General features: G+C 42.6%; 1 protein-coding gene across 1 annotated transcript in view; it reads left to right on the top strand.

The window, feature by feature from the left end:
- The window catches only part of cdh23 (cadherin-related 23), a 172,913-nt gene that overhangs the window by 128,922 nt on the left and 20,265 nt on the right, over window positions 1-23,726 (top strand). The window contains 16 exon segments of the mRNA XM_029834775.1: window positions 1,878-2,067; window positions 2,308-2,453; window positions 2,536-2,755; window positions 2,886-3,038; window positions 3,213-3,326; window positions 3,753-3,901; window positions 13,625-13,685; window positions 13,902-14,050; window positions 14,130-14,265; window positions 14,954-15,342; window positions 15,832-15,933; window positions 16,073-16,075; window positions 16,182-16,331; window positions 16,687-16,815; window positions 18,688-18,816; window positions 19,008-19,235. Coding sequence (XP_029690635.1) covers window positions 1,878-2,067; window positions 2,308-2,453; window positions 2,536-2,755; window positions 2,886-3,038; window positions 3,213-3,326; window positions 3,753-3,901; window positions 13,625-13,685; window positions 13,902-14,050; window positions 14,130-14,265; window positions 14,954-15,342; window positions 15,832-15,933; window positions 16,073-16,075; window positions 16,182-16,331; window positions 16,687-16,815; window positions 18,688-18,816; window positions 19,008-19,235 — 2,448 coding nt within the window.

Below are 23,726 nucleotides of genomic sequence, written 5' to 3'. Positions count from 1 at the left end.
CATCAAAACACAAGACCACACACCTACCTTAAGCAGTGGTAGTGGTATAAATCACTGTAAATAAAATAAAAAACATTTTCCTAAATCTATAATATGAATGCTTAAAAAGTTCTTCATATATGTATTTGATTATTAAATAAGTGATTAACATGATATTATGATTTTGAAAGCTATTAAAGGCATTTTTAGATTTCCCACAGCATAACCTTTACATGCAGAAGCATTAGACCCCTGAGACTGATGGGATTTCAAAATGGTTTATTTTACATTGATCTTATCCAAAGCCAAACTCTAAACCAAAATTGAGGAACTTCTGGGATTACACACAACTACACAGAACAGCAAAACTCACAACTTAGCTCAAGAACAGATGCACTTAAAACAGGTAAGCACATGGAAAACATGAGAGGACGGTGAGGAAAACATGGGCAGAACAGCACGCTTGTGATAGACACATCTAAATATGAACTTTTCACACATGACACCAGCTTTAGTGACTGACAATCTGACAAAGGCTGCGGTGAGAGCTGGGGAGAGATAATGAGGCATGCATGAAGAAGAAACATTGGCAGCCAAGAGAACAGTCATAGGTGAGGAGAGACAAACCCAGGGAACAAGAAACACCTTACCAACAACACACGATCTGTGAAAACGAGACGACAGCAGAATAGATTCCAGCTTGTGACGTTGCTGATGTCTCAACTTTCATTACTGATAGAAAAACAATCAATATAAACACCATGCTAGTGTAATTGTCCTGCTTCTGTCTTTGCGTCTGTTTTTCATTTAGCTCTATTGTCCATTCATGAAACCATTGTCACTGAGTGTAATTTAGGGAGTCTGATTGCTAATTAAACTCCAGCCTACAGTCATACACGCAGTAAATTACTCAGCTGTTCAAAAGGAAGCAGACAGGATCCTAGGTAGGGCGTATAAATTAAAACCAAAGTGTCATTTATGCTAATACCTGTTGTTTTATTGCTTTTCCTTTTGCTCATGGTCATACAGTAGTCGCATACTGTGCCGAGTCGACGATGTCCTTTTTTTAAAATAACTCCAGCCAGCTGAGCTTACAGTACAGTAACTGGCCCCAAGTAGCCCTGTTCCAACCAGTGTTTCCATGGTGACAAGGGTCCACCTGCTGAGTCCTCCTCAATTTGTCCAGCAAGCCGATGAATTTGTTTAAGGATCACCCCACCCTTACTACAACGGCCGTTTGCATTCTACACCGAGACCCTACACCTACGCCACATTATCCCCCAACAGATGTTGAATTCCAAGTCAATCGTCTTGTTTCTGCCACTCTGATTCGAGATCAGAGTTAAGTTTTGCCAGACAAGGTTATGTCTCTGCTCACTTTTTAATGTCCTCTGGCCAGAGGAGATATTTTCATCTGTTCCCTGTTAGATATCTGCACTCATATTGTATTGGCTGCTCTTGTCTGTGCATTTTTGCTAATTAATGGCTCTATAAAATGCCTTCCTACTGTGTCTTCTTAATAATTAAACATCTGCAAAACCTTTGTTCTTCTAATGACCAATTAACCAGTCCCTAACATTTTCAGTCAGCATGATAAATAATTGATCAGCCCTTTAAAAACCAGCCAGAATTTCAGCCCGCCCCCGGCTTCACGCATTCATCACCCATCGCCACTGTGTCAGAAAACAGACGTTACCATTTTTCTTCTTGTTGACCGATGTTTTCGTGCAGGAGGAAGGGGTTGTGTTTGAATTTCTTCATGTGATGGATGGGGATGTTATTATTATGACCATTACTTTTACATTTCCCTCTCTTTTCCCTACTTCACTCATTAATTAAGTCTTAGGTTTTTATGGCCTCCTCATTTCTTTATTCTTTCGTGACATTTTTCCGTACAGGTTTTGGCAGTTGATCCTGATAATGGGGAAAATGGCACCGTAGTGTATAGCATCAGACCGGAAAACCCCTTCTACACTATTAACAGCAGTACAGGGAAGATCCGTACCAGTGGAGTGACCCTGGACAGGGAGAGTTCGGATCCTAGTGATGCTGCGCTCATGCGGACCATTATCATCTCAGCTGTAGACCGTGAGTTTGTCTGCGTTTGTCTGCGTTTGCATCTGTGTGTGTGTGTGTGTGTGTGTGTGCGTGTGTGTGTGTGTGTGAGCTCTAAGTAGCTGTAAATTATTATATAAGGAGTTTTCGTGTCTTACAGGCAGAAAATCTTTAAACTTAATTTCTCAAATTTTATATTAAAAAATTCTGACGGCGCACGATCTCTGCCGTCTGTGATTGGGTCTTTATATGTCTCTCTGGCGCCCTCTCTAGGTGGTATGCCTCAACTGCGCGCCACTGCCAGCACCACAGTCTTTGTCAACTTATTGGATCTTAATGACAATGATCCAAAATTCCTCAACTTACCATTTGTGGCTGAAGTACCAGAGGGTCTTCTGAATGGATCAGCTGTTTTTAAGGTAGAACTTCAGTCATAATTTATAATTTATTTAGCTCCTATACAATCAAGCCACTTTTCCTCATTTTTTGTTTATGCCGTAGGTCCAAGTGGAGGACCCAGATCATGATAAAAATGGTTTGATTACAATGGCACTGCAGATGGGAATGCCTCGCCTCGACTTCTATCTGAATACCTCCACTGGTGTCCTTACTTCCACCTCAGTCCTTGACCGCGAGCAGATCGGACTGTACCACTTAAGAATTATTGCGTATGATGCAGGGAAGTTCCCTCGTACGTCCACTTCAACCCTCACTGTTAAAGGTGAGCCTTCAAACATTTCAGGGTTTCGTCAGACGTTACAGGAAATTGCCAAGGTTCATTCTGGTTAAGTTCTATCATTGTGGTTTGATCCCCTAACATCTTGCAAATTGTGTGTGCATGTGCCCATCAGTTCTGGATGTTAACGATGAGACGCCTACCTTCAACCCTCGTTTGTACAATGTCTCCCTAAAGGAGAGCGTCCCTAGAGATCACATTGTATCTCGTCTTGCCTGCTCTGACAACGACGCTGGCCTCAATGCTGAGCTTAGCTACTTCATCACAGGTCAGAGGTCCCTGTTGGGATTGGTTTTGTAAGTGTAAACCTACAGTGTTGTATAGTTCTTCATGTGTCCTATACTTGTCCATCTAGCCATCTTTATGTGAATTAGTGTATGGTGTGTAATGTATGCTTAGCTTAAATGTGTAACTTAAAGGTGTTTGTGTTCTGTTATTGTAGGTGGGAATCAGGATGGTAAATTCAGCGTTGGCTTCAGGGATGGGATTGTTCGGACGGTGGTTAGGCTTGACAGGGAGACCCAAGCTGCATACACTCTCATTGTAGAAGCTATAGGTTTGTCCTGAATTCATACCTCCTTTGGTAGAATCTTTGATTCGTCTTCAATACCTAGACTGTGTTTATATTTGTTATAATGGCTCATGTGTTTTTTTTTTCTGATCTTCAAAGCTGCTCCTTTGTACTTCTCGGTGACAATGATGTTGGATGGGGGGGGGGGTCAATGACTGCCTGTATGCAGTGATTTCAGAGTGTTGCCCAACAGCCTTTGTTCCTGTTTTGAAAAGAAAGAACAAAAACTCTTGAGGTTTTCCTGTTTTGGAAAGCACTGAGTCAAACTAGCTTATGTGCAGGGAAGGGCTGAGACTTAAGACAGGGGAGGAGAGACAGGAAAAAAGTGCATGAAAACAGAATTACACATGGTGTGTCAAGAGTGCCAAGCCCTTAACCAGAGCTAACCAATGTGTTTGTTTCTGTCAATAGATAATGGTCCAGCAGGCAGCCGCAGAACCGGCACGGCCACTGTGTTCGTTGAAGTGCAGGATGTTAATGACAACAGACCCATCTTCTTACAGAACAGCTATGAGACCGGCATACTAGAGAGTGTGCCTCAAGGAACCAGCATCCTACAGGTGGAACACACACACATAAACACACACCTCTAAAATATATAGGAGAAATTAAAGGGTCAATTTATTTATTTTTGTAACATTGGCACAACACAAAGACAACGCAAACGTCTCTTTTTGTTAATTGGTCATCAGAAATGTTAGGTTCAAACTGCTCATATAACAATGCTGTAACTACTTATTATCACTCCTGACCAGAACCCTGACCTACTTTAGCTGATGTTCTATCACCTCGGGATAGCAGGGGACAACCTGAACATCCTGTGACACTCCATCCCCCATTTTCTTATATGATCCTTTTGTATATATCATGCTTTGTTTTATCATGTGACGCTTATGCTTTATCATATGACACTTACACTTACGCTTATTGTAATCTTACATGTTCGTGTGCTAGTATAAGAATAAACCTCACCAGGGCCCACACTTGTAGCCCACACTGCAGACGTGTGGTTGCCCTTGCAGCAAGTAAACTGAAGCTTCCATCTCATTCCTCTGATGGCAACAGCACGGGAAGAAAACTGATGACTTTCTCCCCAACAAGAAATAATGCTGTGTTTGGGATGCACAAAGATTATCAGATTAATGGAGTTTATCCATAAAACGACACTGTTACACATGAAAGTCGCAATTACAGTAAATGGAGTTTATTTTTATTAGTAGGTCTAAATTTGGCTTTGAGAGGGAAAAGAAAATCATTGAATTCTTCCTAGTGTGTCAGTCTAGACAGATTACTCACTGTATCTGCTTCTCTGAATAGAATTCAGTCAGGTGTATTTTGGTCTTGTGTGGGATGTGTCAAGGTCACACTGAGAGTTTTCAGACTGATTGTGGAGATAAACCATGCTGAAAAGATCATGTATATTAGCTGCTGCAGATGGTGCTCAAACTGCACACATTCATCCAAAAATTCCAGATTTTCAGAATAGATTTTGTTCAGAATGGTATACACCCAGTACGTGAGTTTTCTTGTCAGTCAGCTATTTTTGATTCCCAGTCAGATTTCGGTGACATAATCAAACAGACATGGAGCAGTGAGATTAGGCTGCACACTGGCTTCTGGCTGCGGTGTCTGTCGGTATAGCGACCGCGAGGAGTGCGTGCTCTCCTGCTCATGCGGTCTGCGTTGGGGCGGCCTTCTGAATGAGAGATTCTGGGAGCGTCGATATGAACCAAGTCTCTTCCACACTTTGAGCTGTGGCTCACTAGATCGACTCCTGCTGCCTGTCAAGCTCTCACCTGGGCTGCAGCTGGCTTCAGAGTCCCCGTCCTGTTCTGAGGGTCGGCACACTGAGAGAAATGCTGCCAGCACTGCCAGCATCAGCGATAAACCCAGGACTACTATAATGGTGAATGCTGGGTCGTAGTGGTCTGAAGAGTAGGATGGAGACTGTGAGACGGTGGCGGAGATGGCGGAGATGGTGGTTGTCATGTCGGACAAATGGACATTGTCTTTGTTAAAGGTGAAGTTGGAGTCAGAGTCTGTGATGTTCATGTTTCCTTAGCCCTGCATTGAGAAAACAGCATGAGGTTATCCAAGACAAGTGGCTGAGTAGGTTTATGTCCACTTTGATGGGATCACATAGCCAAGAAAACATACAAATTTGCACACATTTGCACAAGCTTCATGCATAACTGTTTGGTATTTGTGTAGCAATTATATAGCTATTAAATCACTAGACATTACAACAGCTAATGCATGACAGGCTTTCTTCAATGTAAAACAAATTGGGTTTATTAAAATACCAGCTTGTAAAATGCAAAAGCATCCACCTCTTTTACCTCGGTCTCCAAATATCTCCCCCCCCCCCATGCATGCCCCCATCTTCAGCCTGGTAACATTTGTAAATGTCATCATCCTTAATTCAGCAGAGACAAAGCATAGCTTATCGGTTTAAGGGAAACACATTGGGACGTGAAATTGTTTTTTAGACCAAATGCCAGAAAAGCTGCGAAAAGGCCAGTGGACAGCTTGTTAGACATGCAGTTCATTAGTCATCTCATGCACGCCCCCCCCCCCCCCCCCCCCCCCCCCCCCACACACACACACACACACACACTCACAAGCAACCTGCGTGCCTTGTCCTCACTGATTCTATCTATGGTGCCTCTTAATTGCTACTGAGGTTGGCAACACAGTTGTACGGTACTCTTCTCTGTTATTACCTGTGTGCCTGCCCCTTGTGATCTGACTGCTCAGCAAATTTTGAAACAGTCCAACTCTTTGCAGCTTCATTATTAGCAAAATTCGTCTAACCTATTCACATTTGTAAAGTTTTGGCCAATTATGCACTTCTTCAGTGGCACGCTTGTTAGTTTTTCCCCCGAAGCTTTTCGGTATATTTTCTCTGTTTTATCAGCACAGGGAGGGGAAAAATTAATTGGGAATGCAGTAACAGCTCACAGATTTTAGATGTGAAACCTCTGTTAAGTCTCAAATCTACTTTCTGGAAAAATTAGTATTCTCCTAAACAGTCCCCACAGACTTTGTAGACAATGTGGGGATACCCAAGCACATATCAGGAAGCTCAAAAACCCTTTAGAAATTACTTTAAAACTGAAACTCCAGAGAACATATCAAATATATATGGAAAAGAGACCTTAAATGGAGAAAGGAAATGTATACCTTTAAAGTTGATAGTCTTTAGTGTTTTTTTTACTTTGATTAAAATTCTTTGAGTATAACATTTCAGTTCTTTTGGGAATTACAAATAAAACCCTTTAAAAATGTATACTTACACCCACACTTTAAAAGAGCACCTCGCTATATTCCAGTCCTCAGTTTAGGCCTGCTTCTTGGCTCCACACACACTTGTTTCCCCCCCTTTAAACTGCTGCTTTCCCAGAGACGGAGGGGAGAATGCTACAGTGGAAGAGGGGAACCCAGAGGAAAGGAAGCAGAGTGTGGGGATCCTTACTAACAATATATATCCCTACCATTATTTAAATACCAGGAAATAGAGACAATAATGAGTTTTGGTGCACTAGGATAGATTTGGAGAGTAATCTGAGGATGATCTTGCCTAGAAGATCTGGCTCTGCACTGTTGATGTGGTGTTTTATTCACCCCTTTTTATAGCTTTAATGGTGCAGTCCGCTGACCAGCGCCCTATTCATCACTCACCAATCTGACCCCCCAGCCTCTTTTCCCCCCACTCCCCATTCCTTATCCTCCTCTTTCTCCTTTTCTCCCTACATTTCTTTATAAAGCTAATGAGACTGAAGTTGGGCCCCTCTTCACAGGAGGGGGTGACAGAGAGAAAAGGAGGACACAAGCAGGCAGGGAAGGAGAGTTCATCCCTATTTGTGCATACCGGAGCACTGCTACATGTCCTTGGTGGTTTGTCTCTGTCTCAAAATAAGCACTTCACACACACCCACACACGTTGTGACACAGCCTCAGAGGAGTGTGACATAAGGACGTGTGTGTGTTTGTATGTGACGCGGAGTTTCTCTCCAGCCCCAGTGCTCTGTAATTCAACACAGGTCAGTTTTATGAAATGGCCATTCATCAGCCCATTATGCTGTACTATTTGTCTGTGTTTGCTGCATAGACATGATACCCCCAACCCTCCGGCACTGGTGTTGTCGATCTGGCTCTAACAGAGAGGGATTGTGCCTCTGCAGACTTTCCATTTTGCTCTTTTGGGGTTGTTGTAGCAACAAGACAGTAGACAAGCGATTTTCAACATTTCCGTCATGACCCACCAGAATAACCACAGTAGCTCTTGTATGTGAGGAACATAATCTTTAAAAAAAAAAGCAGGGCAGTAGTAATAATAATAAATACAAGTGAATAAAAGTGAGTATAAAGGAGCCACAAATAATAAGAGAAACATTATTAATAATAAAAGAAGCCATTGTGAGTAAAATTGTCTGCTTTCATACATTTACGTCATGTGAAAGTTGTTCATTGGCTGGAAGAGTGTGAAGCTGAAAAAATAACTAAAACGATTTTCCCTCTGAAAACATTAGACCCACAAACTTCACATACAAAAGCACTAAGCTGAAATAATATTAATTGGAAGTGGCATGCACTGTTGTGGAATAATCCAAGGTGAAAGATGTGTTTGATGTTCAGCACTGAAGATTGAAAAAGTTCAAACAGATTGAATAGAAAGAGATGTTGCTTATTTAATGAAACTGTCTGAGACAAAGCCTGTTTGTGGATGTATAGCCTGTCAAAGGTGTTTTCACTGCAACGGTCACAGAGTTTGCTTCATTCCAGATGGTTGACCACAAGAGAGGGATGCACTTGTCTGTGGAGGAAAAAACTGTTTTAACTAAGACAGCAGGGCTGGGACTTGAATTTTTAAATGATTTCATCATAACCTCTCTTAAATCATTTTCTTCAATTATACTATTCACTCAGTCTGCCTTTGTATTTATTTCATTTACATTTCCTTAACTGTTTCACAATCCCCCAGAAATTATGCATTGATTGATTGATGGTTAATTTAGTTAAATTCATCTTTACTCATGTAGTGTCTGTTATAGTCAGGATTGGCTTTAGGCCTGACCGCCCAACAAGCAACAGTGGGGGAAACACCCTTTTAACAGGAAGAAACCGTGAGTGGGACCAGGCTAATACAGGAGGACCCTCCTGCTGAAAGCTGGCTGGGTAAAAAGGTTAAGAGGAGAGTATATATGTACATTGTACATGCAAATTAATTAATTAGACAAAGCTCAGCGGGTCACCTGGTCAGTCGGGCTGGTTAGCAGGTCAACTATAATATACTGTAGATGATGCAGATACAGCAAAGCGAGAGGAGAGGAGAGGAGATTTTTTGATTTTTACAAACATACTTTAATTCAATTCAATTCAATTCAATCTTTAATTATATGGCACTTTTCATACACTAGGTAGCACAAAGTGCCTCACAAAGGATAAAAACAGCAAAGAGAACAAGAGAATCAAGAAAAGGACACACACACACATGCATACAACACGCTTACACACACACCCACACACATAAACAAGCTGAGGCAAGCTGAGACATGGCTGGGCACCGAGACCTGAGGCGAAGGACACGCCACCTTTGGAGGCCCACCATGCCGAGGGAGGTCACGGTCTGTGACCACAGGTGGTACCGCCACAAAGACCACCCCGACCCGGACAGACCGGAGGCTCCACACCAAAGCACAGAGCCCCCTAACCACCCAGGCCAGAGTCGACAATGGGACAGAACCCCCAGCGGTAGACCGGAAACATCTCCCAGCCTGGCAGGCCCCCATGAGGAAACACCATGAGGAAACACTGGAGCTAAAAACTGAAGGACTAAAACAGTAAATGGGATAAAAGGTATAAAAGCTAAAAACTGAGAATAAGAACTGAGGGAGTAAAACAGTACTAAGACTAAAACAGACTAAAACAGTAAATGGGATAAAAGGTGTAAAGACTAAAAACTGAGAAACTAAGAACTGAGGGAGTAAAACAGTAAAAGTATCAAGTAAAATAAGACATAAAAAAGCATGAGGACATAAAAGAAATTAAAAATAATCAGAAAATCAGTTAAAGGCCTGATTAAAAAGGTGTGTCTTGAGCCTCTTTTTTTTAAAAAAAATCACAAATTTACACAGGGGCACAATATGCCCTGTTTAGAAATACCACAGAGCAACAACAGCAATAATAACAATAATAGTAATAACAACCACAATAATAAATAGATAGATAAATAAATATTAAAAAAACAACAATACAATTTATTCCACAAGGGGGTGTGCAAAGTGCAAATGATCCTCCGTAACAGTGCATAGTACATTTCTGTGACACCATATATCGCGGAATTGGCCGAGGTCATTTATCATTTTATAAAAGACAAACTCCAACCTCACCCTAGAGATGTAAATTGCCATTTTGGCCTCACGACAGATAAAATTTAGGAGTTGCCACTTGTTGCGAGCAGCTTTGTTGTTCCCTGCACCGAAAATAAAAGTTCTAATAGAAAAGGTTTCATTAAAACCATTAAAAACACTTTTCATGACATTAAAAAGCACAGTGAGCCTCTCACATTCACTGTACGCATGGAATGCAGTCTTTCGCCCGGAACAAAATGGGCACTGGTCCATTTTAGAAAGAAGAGCGTTCAGGGCAACGGCCCCATGTAAGATCCTCCACTGGAGGTCCCCGGTCCTCTTCTTCAGGGGCGGCTTGTAAAGGACCCTCCAGCAGGGGCGGGCTCCATCCCTTCACAGCCGATCAGCCCACACGCTGGTGCTTCTGTTCGACAGTCCTCTCTTGTTTAGTACTCTCACGCAGTTGTTGTATAAGGTCTTCTTATCGGCCGCTACTAGGGAGAAGGTCTTTGCTGGTCTGAGGAAAGGACCGTCTAGATTCCCTATATGGGCGGCCAGCCTGATCTCCGGGAAGGGGTCGTTGCTGTCGGGTTCAGTCCCCTGGCCGTAGTCCTCAAGGAGACGCCTCTCATTCGTAAAACTGTTTTTTTGTAAAAGGATGGCAAAACCAGGCTGTCCATGTTTGTACAGACCCTAGAGAGGAGGGGTCGAGGGAGAGAGCGTAGAGCATTCCAGAGAGGGTGCATCCCTGCCGGACGCCTCTACGCACCCTGAAGGGGGCACACAGACTGTCATTGAACTTCAGCATACTCGCAATGTCACAGTACAGGATACGGATCATGGCTATGAAGCCAGGGCTGAACCCGAACCTCTCCATCACCTTCCAGAGGAACTCGTGTTCAACCCGGTCAAAGCCTTTTCCTCGTCTAACGAAATGAGACCAGTATCGACGTCCAATGATCTAGAGACTTCCAAAATATCCCGAATTAAGTGGACATTATCTACTATGGACCTGCCGGGCACACAGTAAGTCTGGTCCTGTTGGATGACCTGCTCCATAGCTTCTCTGAGCCTGGAAGGCAAAGTCTTGGACAGAATCCTATCATCCATACACAGCAGAGACACAGGGCGCCAGTTCTTAATCTCTTGCAGGTTGCCCTTTTTTGGCAGGAGGGTGACCACCGCTCTCCTTCAGGACAACGGCGGGGAAACCGAGGCTAGGCTCTCGTTGAATACCTCCAGCATGTTGTGGGCCACAATATCCCAGAAGGCTTTGAAGAACTCCACCGTGAGCCCATCAACACCTGGAGCTTTCCTTCCTTTCATGCTGAGGAGGGCGGCGTGGAGCTCGTCGAGTTGCAATGGCCTGTCCAGCCGCGAGTTTGTCTTCTCAGAGACCCGAGGAAGGTCCCCGCAGAACTCGTTGAACAGGTCGTCATCCCTGCAGTACTCACTCTTGTATAAGGAGGAAAAGAACTCCACTGCCCGCTTCCTTATCTGGCCCGGCTGCACACAAGTTCCTGCCCTGTGCTCAAAAGCAGTGAATGGTTTATTAGAATGGTTTATTAGGTTCTCAATAGATTTCAATACACCCTTGATCTCCTGTGGAGCTGCCAATCGCCTCTAGCTCCACTATCTCCATCTCTAGGTCTTTTATCAACCTATACTGCTGTATACTGCTGGCACAGGAGCTGTATCTCTAATTTACCACATTACCACCACTGTCCTAAGCATGTAAAATCGGATTTTTTCTTTCGAAACTCTGACCAGAAATTACATAAAACCTCTCTAAAACTATTGTCCTGGGCTAGGCTGGACTTAAAATGCCAGTATGCACTCCTGGGCATAATGTTCTTTATAGTGACTTCACCTAAAACCAACGAGTGATCGGTGGCATGATGGCATGATGTTACATTGCCTAAAAACAGTGAAGGAATGCCTAAAACAATTAAAATGGACAAGTCTGGCCGAGGAGATCCTATCATCACCTAGGCGGGACCAAGTGTATTGCCTGCTGTCTGCGTGCATCCTCCTCCACACATCCACCAGGCCATGAGAATAGGCCAGCTGTCTCAGACAATGTTGCGAGGCTGGATGACGCTCTGCATGGTCGCGGTCTAAAAAAGACTCTGTGCAGTTAAAATCCCCACCCAGGAATAAAAACTCTTCATCCCCGCAACCATTTAAAGCAGTGCTGACATTTTCTAAAAAGCTCTTCCTCTCTGTAGCATTGGTGGGAGCATAAATATTATTAAAAACCAAGGAGTGGTTCTGGAGGCGCGCCTTCACCAGCAAACACACCGACCCCTCACCACATGCTCCACCTCCAGGGATGATGGAGTGAAGCCCCTTGAAAAAAGGAGGCCCCCTCCACCACTGAGGGTGGTGTTGTGGCTCAACAGCGCCTGCCCTTCCCACTCCTTCTCCCAGTCCGCTTTGATGCCTCTGTTGCTATGGATCTCCTGGAGGAACATGACATCAACGTGTTTTCTTCTTGCTGTGTCGAACAATTCAACGTTCCAATTTTGAATGTATTCATGGCGAGGGGAAAAAAGACAGTAAAAAAATAAATGCTAGGAAACATGGTAAATGTTTTTTCAATTCAAACAATTTAACTTGTTTCCTCGCCTTGCCCATGTGCTTCTTCAGCCTATAGATTTCAGGGTCGGTGAGGTCTGACGTTGCCTTATTCCTAATTAAAAAGCTCGCTGACCAGATGAAACGGAGCCTGTCAGGAAAATATGTTCCCAGATCAAGGCCTTTCATGCCCTTGGTCTGCGTAAGGAACTTTTTAAACAAGTTTGGAGGGTACAAGTCAATTTCTTGCAGTTCGCTGCAGTCCGACATGGACTCGCAGTCGCTGGTGCCTGTGCCTGCGGCTGCATCCGCCAACCTTCCGGTTTTACTGTCCCCCTTGTCCTTCATAGCGCTTTTTCTCTTGTTACGCCGCTTCGCGGGAACAAGCCACCACTCAGACACCCCATTAGTGCCCTCACCTGCGCTCACTGCTCCCTCACCTGTGCCCACTGCCCCCTCACCTCGCTCCACTGTGCTCACTGCTCCCTCACCTCGTTCCCCTGTGCTCACTGCCCCCTCATCTCGCTCCCCTGTGCTCACTCCTCCCTCACCCAGCTCGCCAGCCGATATCCCTGGCACCCCAAGTTCAGCTATTACCTGATTCACTCTACCCAGCTCACCTGTTTGGATCATGTCCCCAGTCTCACCTGCCTCACCCAGTTCAACTGTTTCGCCCATTACCTCACCATTTTTCCCCAGTTCATTCGAATCACACACCACATCAATCATCACACCACTCAAATCACACACTACAGTTAAATCCACCTTCCCCCCTGCTTCACCACTCTCGCCATTCATTTCCACCACCATCTCCACATTCTCACTCCCTCCACTCACCTCAGTCTCTAAATAAGATCATTATTGCCACTAGACTAATATTTGTAACTACAAAATTACTTACGCTTTCTCAAAGAGAAAGATTTTAAGTCTAATCTTAAAACTAGTGTGAGTGGGGGCCTGATAGTTAAATGCTAAGCCATCCATTCTACTTTTAGCAATTTGTGTGAACCACCAGTAAACCAGTATTCTGAGAGCAGACTGGTTCGTTGTAATGGTACGGTGCTATTAGCTTCAGATAGGAATAGTCTTACCTGAGTCCAAAAAGATTTGCAGTCATCTGTTTTGTTTGTCCACAACCATGAAAACGAAGGATAATAATAATAATTGAAGGTAATTTAATTCTAAGTAATTTTAATATTCAATCTGAGTTAAAACTATCCACATATATTCTGTTTTCTTTCAATTAGCGCTTGTTACAAGGTCAACATGTCAGCAGTAAGATGAAGAAGGTTTTGAGGGTGACTTGAAGATACTGGACATTAACAAAAAGATTTTTGCTTTTGTTCTTTGCAGGTTCAAGCCACAGATGCAGACCAAGGAGAAAATGGCCGTGTCCTGTACAGAATCCTCACTGGTAAATGCTGTTTTCCTGTTCTTTCACAAAAGATTAAATCCTTAAATACATTTGGCTAAGTTGTTTAAAAGGGAACAAAAACATTTCAAGTATTTTATGCTCATGTGTTGAAACACTCCAAGTGGGCAGTGTGATGACTCCAATGCATTACTTTGTGTGTGTGTGTGTGTGTGTGTGTGTGTATGCGTGTGTGTGTGTGTGTGTGTGTGTGTGCAGGGAACAGTAACAATCTGTTCAGCATAGACAGACAGACCGGGTTGGTGTCGAGAGGCCCCAGACCTCTCGACAGAGAAACCAGCAACTCACACGTGCTGGAAGTGGAAGCCTACAACAGCGATGAGGGCAACATGAGGAGCTCCGTCAGGGTGAGAACGAGGACAGTTGTACAACCTGTGATTTCAAGATCAAGCCCTAAATATGGCACTTTTTTCTCGTCCCACGTAGGTGATCATATACGTGAACGATGCTAATGACGAGGTGCCGGTGTTCACTCAGCAGCAGTACAACCGCCTGGGCCTGAGGGAGACAGCTGGAATCGGCACCTCTGTGATTGTGGTGCGCGCCACAGACCCTGACACCGGTGAGTCCTGCTGGGAGATAAGCGCTGTGGCTTCATCCTATTTGGATTAAAAGCAACACATTTTTCCCTATTTCTGACAGTACACAGCACAGAGCAGCCACTTTAAACCACATTTACAGCTCTAGTTCTGCTTGATGGACTTCCACAATTTACTTCCTGATTTACTTTTCTCTTTGACGTAGGAGGAGCTGTCAAACATGTTTACCAAAGCAGTTGCAGGACTTTAAGATAAAAATCAAAAGAAAAAAAGCACCATTCAGTATAACATTAACAGTCGTTTTCAGTACACCAATGAAGATGGTGGCTCTATTCATTTATACAATGGGATGTAGTGGGAACCAGTGTTGTCCATTTATCAATGCTGTGGACATGGGGATATGTTGTGGCACTGACCTGTGGGGCATGTCGATCCTCCGGGTTCTGTTGGGTCAGGTATCTGTTTCATCCACACTGCTGCTGCATCTCAAGGAGGTTTAATCAGAAATGCAGTGTGATGTGATGTTTGTCATGATGTTCCTGAGTTATATTTGAGCTCTACAGTATTCATCATTGTGCTGGAGGGGGGGGTATAGTATAGCTTTTGATCTGGAACTTTTCCCCTCCCAACTCAATCAGAGTCAGTAGTTTTAATCTTGTAACTAATGATAGTAGCTAATCAGTCTGGTTTCCACCCTCTCAACCCACTCAGGTGATGGTGGTGCTGTTGCCTACGCTGTTGTGTCTGGGTCAGACCGTAAATTTGAGGTGGATGTGAGTACCGGTCTGGTAACCACTGTGGACTACCTGGACTATGAGACCAAGACTACGTACCTGATGAACGTGTCAGCCACGGACCAGGCTCCGCCTTTCCACCAAGGCTTCTGCACTGTTTATGTCACATTGCTTAATGAGCTGGATGAGGCTGTGGCCTTCTTCTCTGCCGGGTATGAGGCTTCACTCCGTGAGAACATTGCCACGGGGATGGAGGTGGTCCAGGTGCAGGCACAGTCAGCTGACAACCTGAACCAGCTGACTTACCGCTTTGACCCTGACACATCGCCAGCAGCTCTTGCACTGTTCAAGATAGACAGTGTTACGGTGAGCAGCGGTGGGGGGGGGGATTCTACTCTCTCCTTCCCTTCTGTCACAGAGGGTTGCCAACCATGCCTTGATGAATAGATTCATCCCAGAGTTAAAAAGAAAAGTCAATATGAGATATTCTTAGTTGCATATTACAATGAGTATCTGTGTATGTACAGTATATATAATAGATATTTATTTATATATCTGGCTAATTTTGTTATTTTACACTAAAAATGAATTGTTGATTCAGAAATCACCCTGCTGATGGTGGTGAATTCATTTATGTTGGTCAGCTCTGCCCTTGATTATTTTTTTATTTGGCAACCTTAGTCCCATTTTTTAAACACACAGTGACACAGTAAGGTTTCATCTGTTCTGATTATTGCTGGAGTTGCTACAAATATTTGTAAGTCATTTTATTGTCTTTTGCTGTCCTCCCTCACTTTATAACACTTTCATTATGTTGTGCGTAACATTCTGCTTAATGGGTGTGTGGTCTTTCAGGGACGGATCACGGTGACGGGCTTGTTGGACAGAGAGAAGGGGGACTTGTACACTTTGACTGTTGTTGCTGATGATGGAGGACCTAAAAAAGACTCCACTGTGGTACGCTCCATTAATGGATTGTGTTTATCTTTCCGCTTGCATACAGTGACTTTATTACAGAATGTGCGGCTCCTGCTCTGTTGTAGAAAACTTAAAGGCATTCCTCTTTTGTTCACTGCCTTCCTCATTGGAATTGCAGAAGGTAAGAGGTTTATTGGACATGAAAAGTAATAAAGTTTGGACCCCTATAAGTCTTATCTAGGATGTGTGCCTTCTGGCAGATTACCTATGATGACATTTCTCAACAGGTTTCAATCACCATTCTAGATGAGAATGACAACAGCCCTGTGTTTGACATCACATCTGATACTTCAGTGGACATCACAGAAAAAACGCCAATGGGAGAAAAAGTGGCCGTGGTCCTGGCCAGGGACATAGATGCTGGATTGAATGGCCTGGTGTGAAAAATACAAAATGAAAAGGAAGAAATGTCAAACACAAACTAGATAAAGAGCCTTTATTTTGCATTTAAACCATACTAGTTTCTTTCATTTATTTGTGCATGCTGTACAGAATTTCCTCTTGCAATCTTTTTTGTCTTTTTCGTTTTTCTTTTGTTATTTAATCACACAGACATTTAAATTTATTCAGGATTCATTATTCATGTTAGATAAAGATATCTGAGTATGGATTAGCACCACAAATAAAGTATCTATTTAAAGTCATCACACGATTAATTACTATTAACTACATTGTTACAAACCTAACCTGTTTTTATTTATCAACTTTTATTCATCTTTATCACTCTCTCAGATCAATTTTACCCTGGTAGCGGGCAACATGGAGGACGTCTTTAAGATCAAGACTGTGAACCACACCTACGGAGAGGTTTACGTAAACGCAGAATTGGACAGAGAGTCAGTTGACCGCTACCTGCTGAAGGTCAGATAGTTAAAAAATGTCCCATCACACACCCTCGGGCTCTTTAGCACACACCTTTATTACAGCAAACATATTATTTAATGTTAATGTAAAACATCAGATATTATCATTAAGTGTTAATTGTGGAGTGCCATTTTTAAACCAGGTTCAAAAGAGTGGTGTGATTTTTTTAGGGTGCTTTTTATTTTTTATTTTTTTAAATGCCTTTTTATATTAAATAGTTAAACACTAAATGTAAAATATAAATCTAAAATAAATAAATCTAATCTCGAATGTTAAATCTAAATGCTAAATCTAAACCCGAATTTTAACGCTAAATATAAATCTAAATGTGAAATCCAATCAATCAATCAATCAATCAATCAATCAATCAATCAATCAATCTTTATTTATATAGCGTCTTATACAATCAAAATTGTTTCAAGGCGCTTTCCAGAATCCCAGGGCCTGACCCCAGACAAGCAACAGTGGCAAGGAAAAACTCCCCTTTAACAGGAAGAAACCTTGAGCAGGACCAGGCTCATGTAGGGGGACCCTCCTGCTGATGGCCGGCTGGGTAAGAGAGAGGAGAAGGGGGAGGACAGGTAGAGGATAGGATAGGTAGGAGAGGAGAGGGGGTAGAGGAGAGGAGAAGGAGGAGGGGAAAGAGGAGAGGAAAAGAAGAGGAGAGGGAGAGGAAAATGAGAAGGAGGGGGAGAGGAGAGGAGAGGAGAGGAGAGGAGAGGAGAGGAGAGGAGAGGAGAGGAGAGGAGAGGAGAGGAGAGGAGAGGAGAGGGAGAGGGAGAGGGAGAGGAGAGGCACAGAGCACAGAACACACACAAAAAATATGATGCACAATCACTTCAGCGGGGCCGGAGGTCATTATGCAGCTCCGAGAGCGGCGATACCTGTAAATAAATAGAGGGGGGGGGAGAAGCAGAAAAACTACACAAGAATCAGCATAACTAGTCTGCTTGATGAGGAGAGGAAAGGAGAGGAAAGGAGAGGAAATCCGAATCTTTCAAGTGAAACTAAATATTTAGCTAAAATGCAGTCAGAGGAACTAGTAGTAAAATAATACCATAGGAGCTTGCAATGTGTTTACAGAATCACATAATGTATTAAACCCAATATGTTGGGGAAAATTACTGGTAACATGTTTACATTTACTATAATGATAATAACTATCTAAAATATTCCTGTTTATTTTTGAACACTTATGTGATAACTTTTTATTTTTTGCAATCACAGTTAGCATCATGTATGAGCCGCGTCTCTGAAAGTAGCGTCGCAGGCCTATCCTAGCAACAATGACAGTGTTTTCTATTGGTCAAAAAAGTCGCATTCTCGTAGCAACAGAGACACAGTGAGTGAGAGATGCTCGTCCCATACAGGGCAGGTAGGACAGCGTCAATCAAATCTGCCCAGTTTCATTATGGTAAAATTTCCCATTAAAATTTTTTTCCCAAAAAGGGATTTTTGTTTTAGTGCAGTTCCATATTTTCAGACTAGGGTAGACATCGGGAATGAGGCCTGTGAACACCTGTGAACACTACCTGTATCATCAGCTTCTTGGTCACAGAGCAGGAGAGGCCTGATAATAAATTAGCCCTAAACCTCATACATTAATTCCATTCACATTTTATGGACTATTTTTGATTCTCACAATAATATGGGACAAAGTCAATTTTCACCTGAATATGGGACACAGGACCTTTGTTTCAGGACCTTTCTTTAGTACAGTTTAATATGGAGGGGCAGAAATCAGGCAAAAGGCACCCCATAATGAATGGTTCTAAATGCATATTTGGACCTGATGAATATTTCTACAGATTAACATATATTTGTGTACTGCATGTATGTGCACAGTAGTTCATGTGCATTCTGTCACAGGTGCGGGCTACTGACAATGGCTCACCTCCGAGACACACTGACCACTCCCTCACCATCAACATCCTGGATGTCAATGATAATGCGCCTGTTATTGAAAGCCAGAAGGGCTACAATGTTAGCATAAGTGAGGTAGGAGCACACTCAGTATCTAAAATATGCATGACTGCAGATCCATGTATGTTTTTTTACTGGGCGTTTCTTTATTCATGTAATTTCCATGTACTCACCTCGTAAATCCTGGTTTACGTTTGTTAGCATTTGTCTTGAAAACAGTCACCTTAGTTTATTATATTTTTGCTCTTAATATCTTTGAAATTCAGAATGTTGGCGGTGGTACATCAGTCCTCCGGGTGATGGCTACTGACCGAGACATCGGCCCCAATGCCATGCTGTTTTATTACATCACTGCTGGGAACCAGGACCTGACCTTTCGCATGGACCGCATGACCGGCGAGATGGTGACACGGCCGGCTCCTCCTGACCGAGAACGCCAGCAAGAATACATACTCAACGTGACTGTGGAAGATGATGGTACCCCGCCACTGTCCGTAAGTCACGACACAAACGGAAAGAAGTTCAGCGATTTTCTTTTTCTATGTGCTCTGGTTTTCCCCTACAGAACAAAAATATTGGCGTTAAGTCTATCGTTGGACTGGTGACCTGTGCAGGGCGCATTAGTCTCCACCAGTCACCAGTCACCTTCCAACCTTGATAAGTAAGACAAGCAAAGTTAATAAAATATTTTTTTTTAAAAAGAGAGATAGCACTTGTTCTGCTATATATTTAACATCCCTTTGGTGTCCAGAATGGATCGTTAAGGTCAAACTGCGGTCAAGTTGGCTTTTCAGCTTGTTGCAGCGTCCTCCTTTGGTCCGTTGATATAATGCATCTCGTTTTATCTTTAAGGGTTTTGAAGGTCAAGGTGCAGGTCAAATTAGAAAATTGTTGGAAGCACTGCCATAGACATGGCTGCCTTGTCAATTAAATGTGGTGATCAGCAGTGAAGTCACCAGAAACGTCTTTTCAGAACAGATAAACCTCAAAGTCTGTTTGTTGTGTCTAATTTGTGTAGGTCACAGAGTGTGAGTCTAGGTCAAAGTGTCAGAGTGAGTGGCCCAAACCTGAGTTTGGGCCACTCACACTCTGTGACCTACCCCCCCAAAAATAGAATACAACATTGATAATGTTCACAAATGAACAAGGCAGCTCTATTTGCAAAATGACCCAAAAACAAACAACTTTCTTTCCTTCTAGATCAATTTCTTCTAAAACAGGATTTTTGTCTATGTTATGCTTTTTTTTGTCCTTACTGCTTGTGTTCCTCTGGTGTGCACCAGTTAAGCACACACAACCTCGTTCAATCTGTAATGAGTCCGCGGGCTGCAACTGCAATCTGTACTTTGATAGTTTGAGTTTTGAGACCTGCCAGTTGAGAAGATCATTGATCCAAAGACTGGGACCTCTCTTTTTTATGTTTCATGGCTCCTTTTTATTATTAAGATGACAACCGTCACAATTTAAAGAATCCAGGAGTCTGGGTCTATGTAAGCTTTTTACTGTATGACACAAAAATAGATTTGCAGATGTGACATTTCAGACACAAACACACCTTAAACCCTGCCTCCATTCAACTAAATAGCAAAACACACATCAAACTTGTACACACATAAGCAAACATAATAAATTGGTGAATAAAGTATTTAAATCTTGAGGAAAACATATACATATGCATAATACCCTGTCATATACACAATCCCACAGAGAACCTGCTGCATCTCTGTTTAATGTATAAATCAAAAAAACCAAACATGTGGTTCCTCTCTTGGACCACTCAGTTTCTCTGCCTGGCCTGAGATGATCTGTATCATTTTAATGTTTTCAAAACTACACTCTTAAAAGTCCTATTTTATACACGAAGATACAATTTAAAAATATTTGAATCTTGACACATTAATTAAAAAAGATTTAAAAAAACAAAACACTAAAGATAACAGTGATGAACCTGTTGGCAGTTAAATGTGGTTTAAACTCTGCTACATTCAGAAGAATACTTACATATTTCCATACTCAAGCATACATGAGAATGGGAAATAATAGAAATATGTATTTTCTGTTCATATTTAGGGCTACTGTGAAGTGCATGAAAACTGAAAGCTTTTACAGCAACAAAAGTAACAAACCAAAGTGAGACTTCCCTGACGAAGTTTTGGTATTTAGCTTTTTATGCACTAATTTTTACAGCAAGAAGAGTATCATATCCTCCATGAGCAGCAAAGAACAGACAAAAGTGCTACATAAATATAGCAAAAACCTCTTGTATAATAATATTTCAGATTGTGTTGCCTTTGTGCTATGAAAAAATAGGATGCAACAAACACTCTTTTATTAATCCAGTTATCACATTCAAGGAAAGATTTGAATGCACAGACTGTTCTAACATGCTCACCGTTCAAATGATGGGACCCATGGCCCTCAACAATACTTTATAGGCAATAGGCAGCTGTTCAAACTTCATTGTTTAGACGGTCCCTCACACACATTCGCAGCCCCCTTAAATTACAAAAGTGCTCACAAGCATATTTGTGCTTTTTAGCCTCAAGTTGATGTTGCTGGTGAAAATAGTATAGGACTGAAAGTGGAAGTCCGTTCCCTCTTGCAGTTCGGAACAATGTAAAGACAGCAATCTCAGCAAAGGTTTTGTGAGGCATGTGCCATGCAGAGCCAGAGAGGGAGGAAAACTGCTGTGGCGCTGGTTAGGGTCTGGAATAAGAAAGCTTCTACACCTGCCGGAGCTCTGGAGTCTCAAAGATGGTGTCTGGAATAAACAACAGAAAAAGTATCATAGCAGATAAACTGTAAATGTGCATGGTGGTGATGTCTTAACTGGAAACAAACTCTGCTAACTGGAACTAACTGCCTTCTCCGTTTATAGTACGAGCAAGCACCAAGAGAGTTCTCACTAAGTATACTCTTTTTCTCACAATGTAAAAAAGGGGAAGGAGGAAGCGTAAGAGGACTGACTTAGCAAAAACATGTTGAAGATAAGAGGGAAGTATTGCCTTGTCAAATTCCTCTAAAACTGAAGGTCAACAAGCCAGAAAATGTGGAAGAGCTAAAGTGGTGTTAAAAACATGAAAACCCAAAGGAGGGCGCATAGAAAAAACGCAAAAAGAATGAGAGTAGGCACTTAAAAATGGACAAAGACAGGTTTAGGGTGGGTTATGAGATTTTTACATTTAAAAGCAAAATTTGTGATTATCTTGAAGTATTTCCAACACATTATATAGAGCGTGTGAAAGAGAATATCAGGTATTTTTTTTTCCGTATGGGGGGGGGGCAGGAGTTGCGAAACCTTCACCCCAAGACAGTGGTTTTCAGGGTGCCCATACTTCATCATGTACTACTCTCTTCCGTCGGCTTTCAAAGTAATTGAAAACTGCGACTGGGCTGATTTCATCAACATTTTACCATCCCTCTGCACATTTTGAAAGGGTGTTTTCAAAATTCACCTGTGAAATAAAGGAAGGTGTTCCAAATTCTGTAAAGCAACTAACATAATTGCACATCAAGCCATGCATAACAACCCAGCAGCCCAAACATAGCTGGTGTGACCTATGTGGAGCAGACCATCCACGTTTACCCCTTCTTAGGAATACTGTAGCTACATTATATTGCACTAGTTTGTGTACATCTGATTGTTACATCTCTTTTTATAATCAGTTGTGATCTTAATATTGGGACACACAGTAAACCAAGGGTGAGAGGCATTGGTTTCTCCTACCTTCTGCTGGGAAGAAAACATCCCCATGTGGCAGGAGGTGACAGAGGGGTTCCTGGCTCAGACAACAAGTGGCGTCCTGTCTCAGAAGACTGCCTGGCCATGATCTGGGAAACAGTGCGGTTCTTGATCTGTGGTGAGCCTCCCAGAAAGACGGGATTCTCGTGACCATGAGCCTCACTGGACACACAGACATACATAATATGGATAAATACAGTAATAACACCATAACCTATGCGGTAATGTGGCTCTTAAAACCAGTAAAAGACAATGGTTGTTAAAGTAACAACAAATATTTAGGCCAGCACAGAAACCTACCTACAATAGGATGCTAATTCTAAATATAAATCTCAGCTCAAAAAAGGGTTAGAAACTCCATTTCTAATTGTAGCCTTTGATTTAATGGGTTTAGCTTAAATATTAAGGGGGAATCAGGATTAGGAACAGAATAGGAAATTTACATTAGCCACAGCTGTTTTTTAAAGCTGGTCTTACAGCTGAGTAACAGCCTGTGGGAAAACTTACCTGTCCATCCTCACCAGCTCCTGTGCACCTGGAAGAGAGGAAACAGGAAATGGGCCATTGTGAGGGGATTGAAACAGAGCACAGCGCTACAGGTCGAGTGTGAATGTGCTTCCTACTGTGTCAAATACAGTTAATCCAGCTCAGTGACAGGAAATATGTGTTTGACAAGCCACTATTGGGAACCCAGAGTGAGAGATTTGTGCTTCTTTTCAATGCATGGAAGCGGAAATGAGTGTGCATGTGTGTGTGTATGTGTGCGTGTGCATAATACATACGCCTTCTCGACTGGGCACTCTGCCTCTGTCTGTAGACAAGTAGGCAGAATAAGAGGCGGGACAGCAAAAAGCCAAAATACAGGCCCCCATGGCCAAGGCCACTGGCACCGTGGCCTGGGGGAGCAAAACAGAGACAGAGTTGATAAAGTGAGAACTCTCCTGCCACCAATGGACCTTTTCACAACATCCATCGTGGCAAAAGCGATCACAGGTGTTGCCAAAGATATTAATTGAAATTCCGGTTCCCTTCAAGCGAGCCAGAGCCAAGGTGCTGCTCTCTGGTTGGTGTTTTGGTTGTGTGTAAATTTGTTGTTCAGCCACTAAATACTAGCAACATCCTAGATTTAAGGGGCTGTTTTTGTCACCAATAAGGCAGGGGTTGTGCAGCTTTTTCTGTTCAGTTTATTCAATTTCCTGGCCACATTTTTAAAAAGTTGGGATTCTTTTGGACATGCACTCCA

This window comes from Takifugu rubripes, chromosome 4 (genome assembly GCF_901000725.2).
Source record: "Takifugu rubripes chromosome 4, fTakRub1.2, whole genome shotgun sequence".
Lineage (NCBI taxonomy): Eukaryota > Metazoa > Chordata > Actinopteri > Tetraodontiformes > Tetraodontidae > Takifugu > Takifugu rubripes.
Note: the sequence above shows the minus strand (reverse complement) of the source record. Positions and strands in the feature narration are given on the sequence as shown.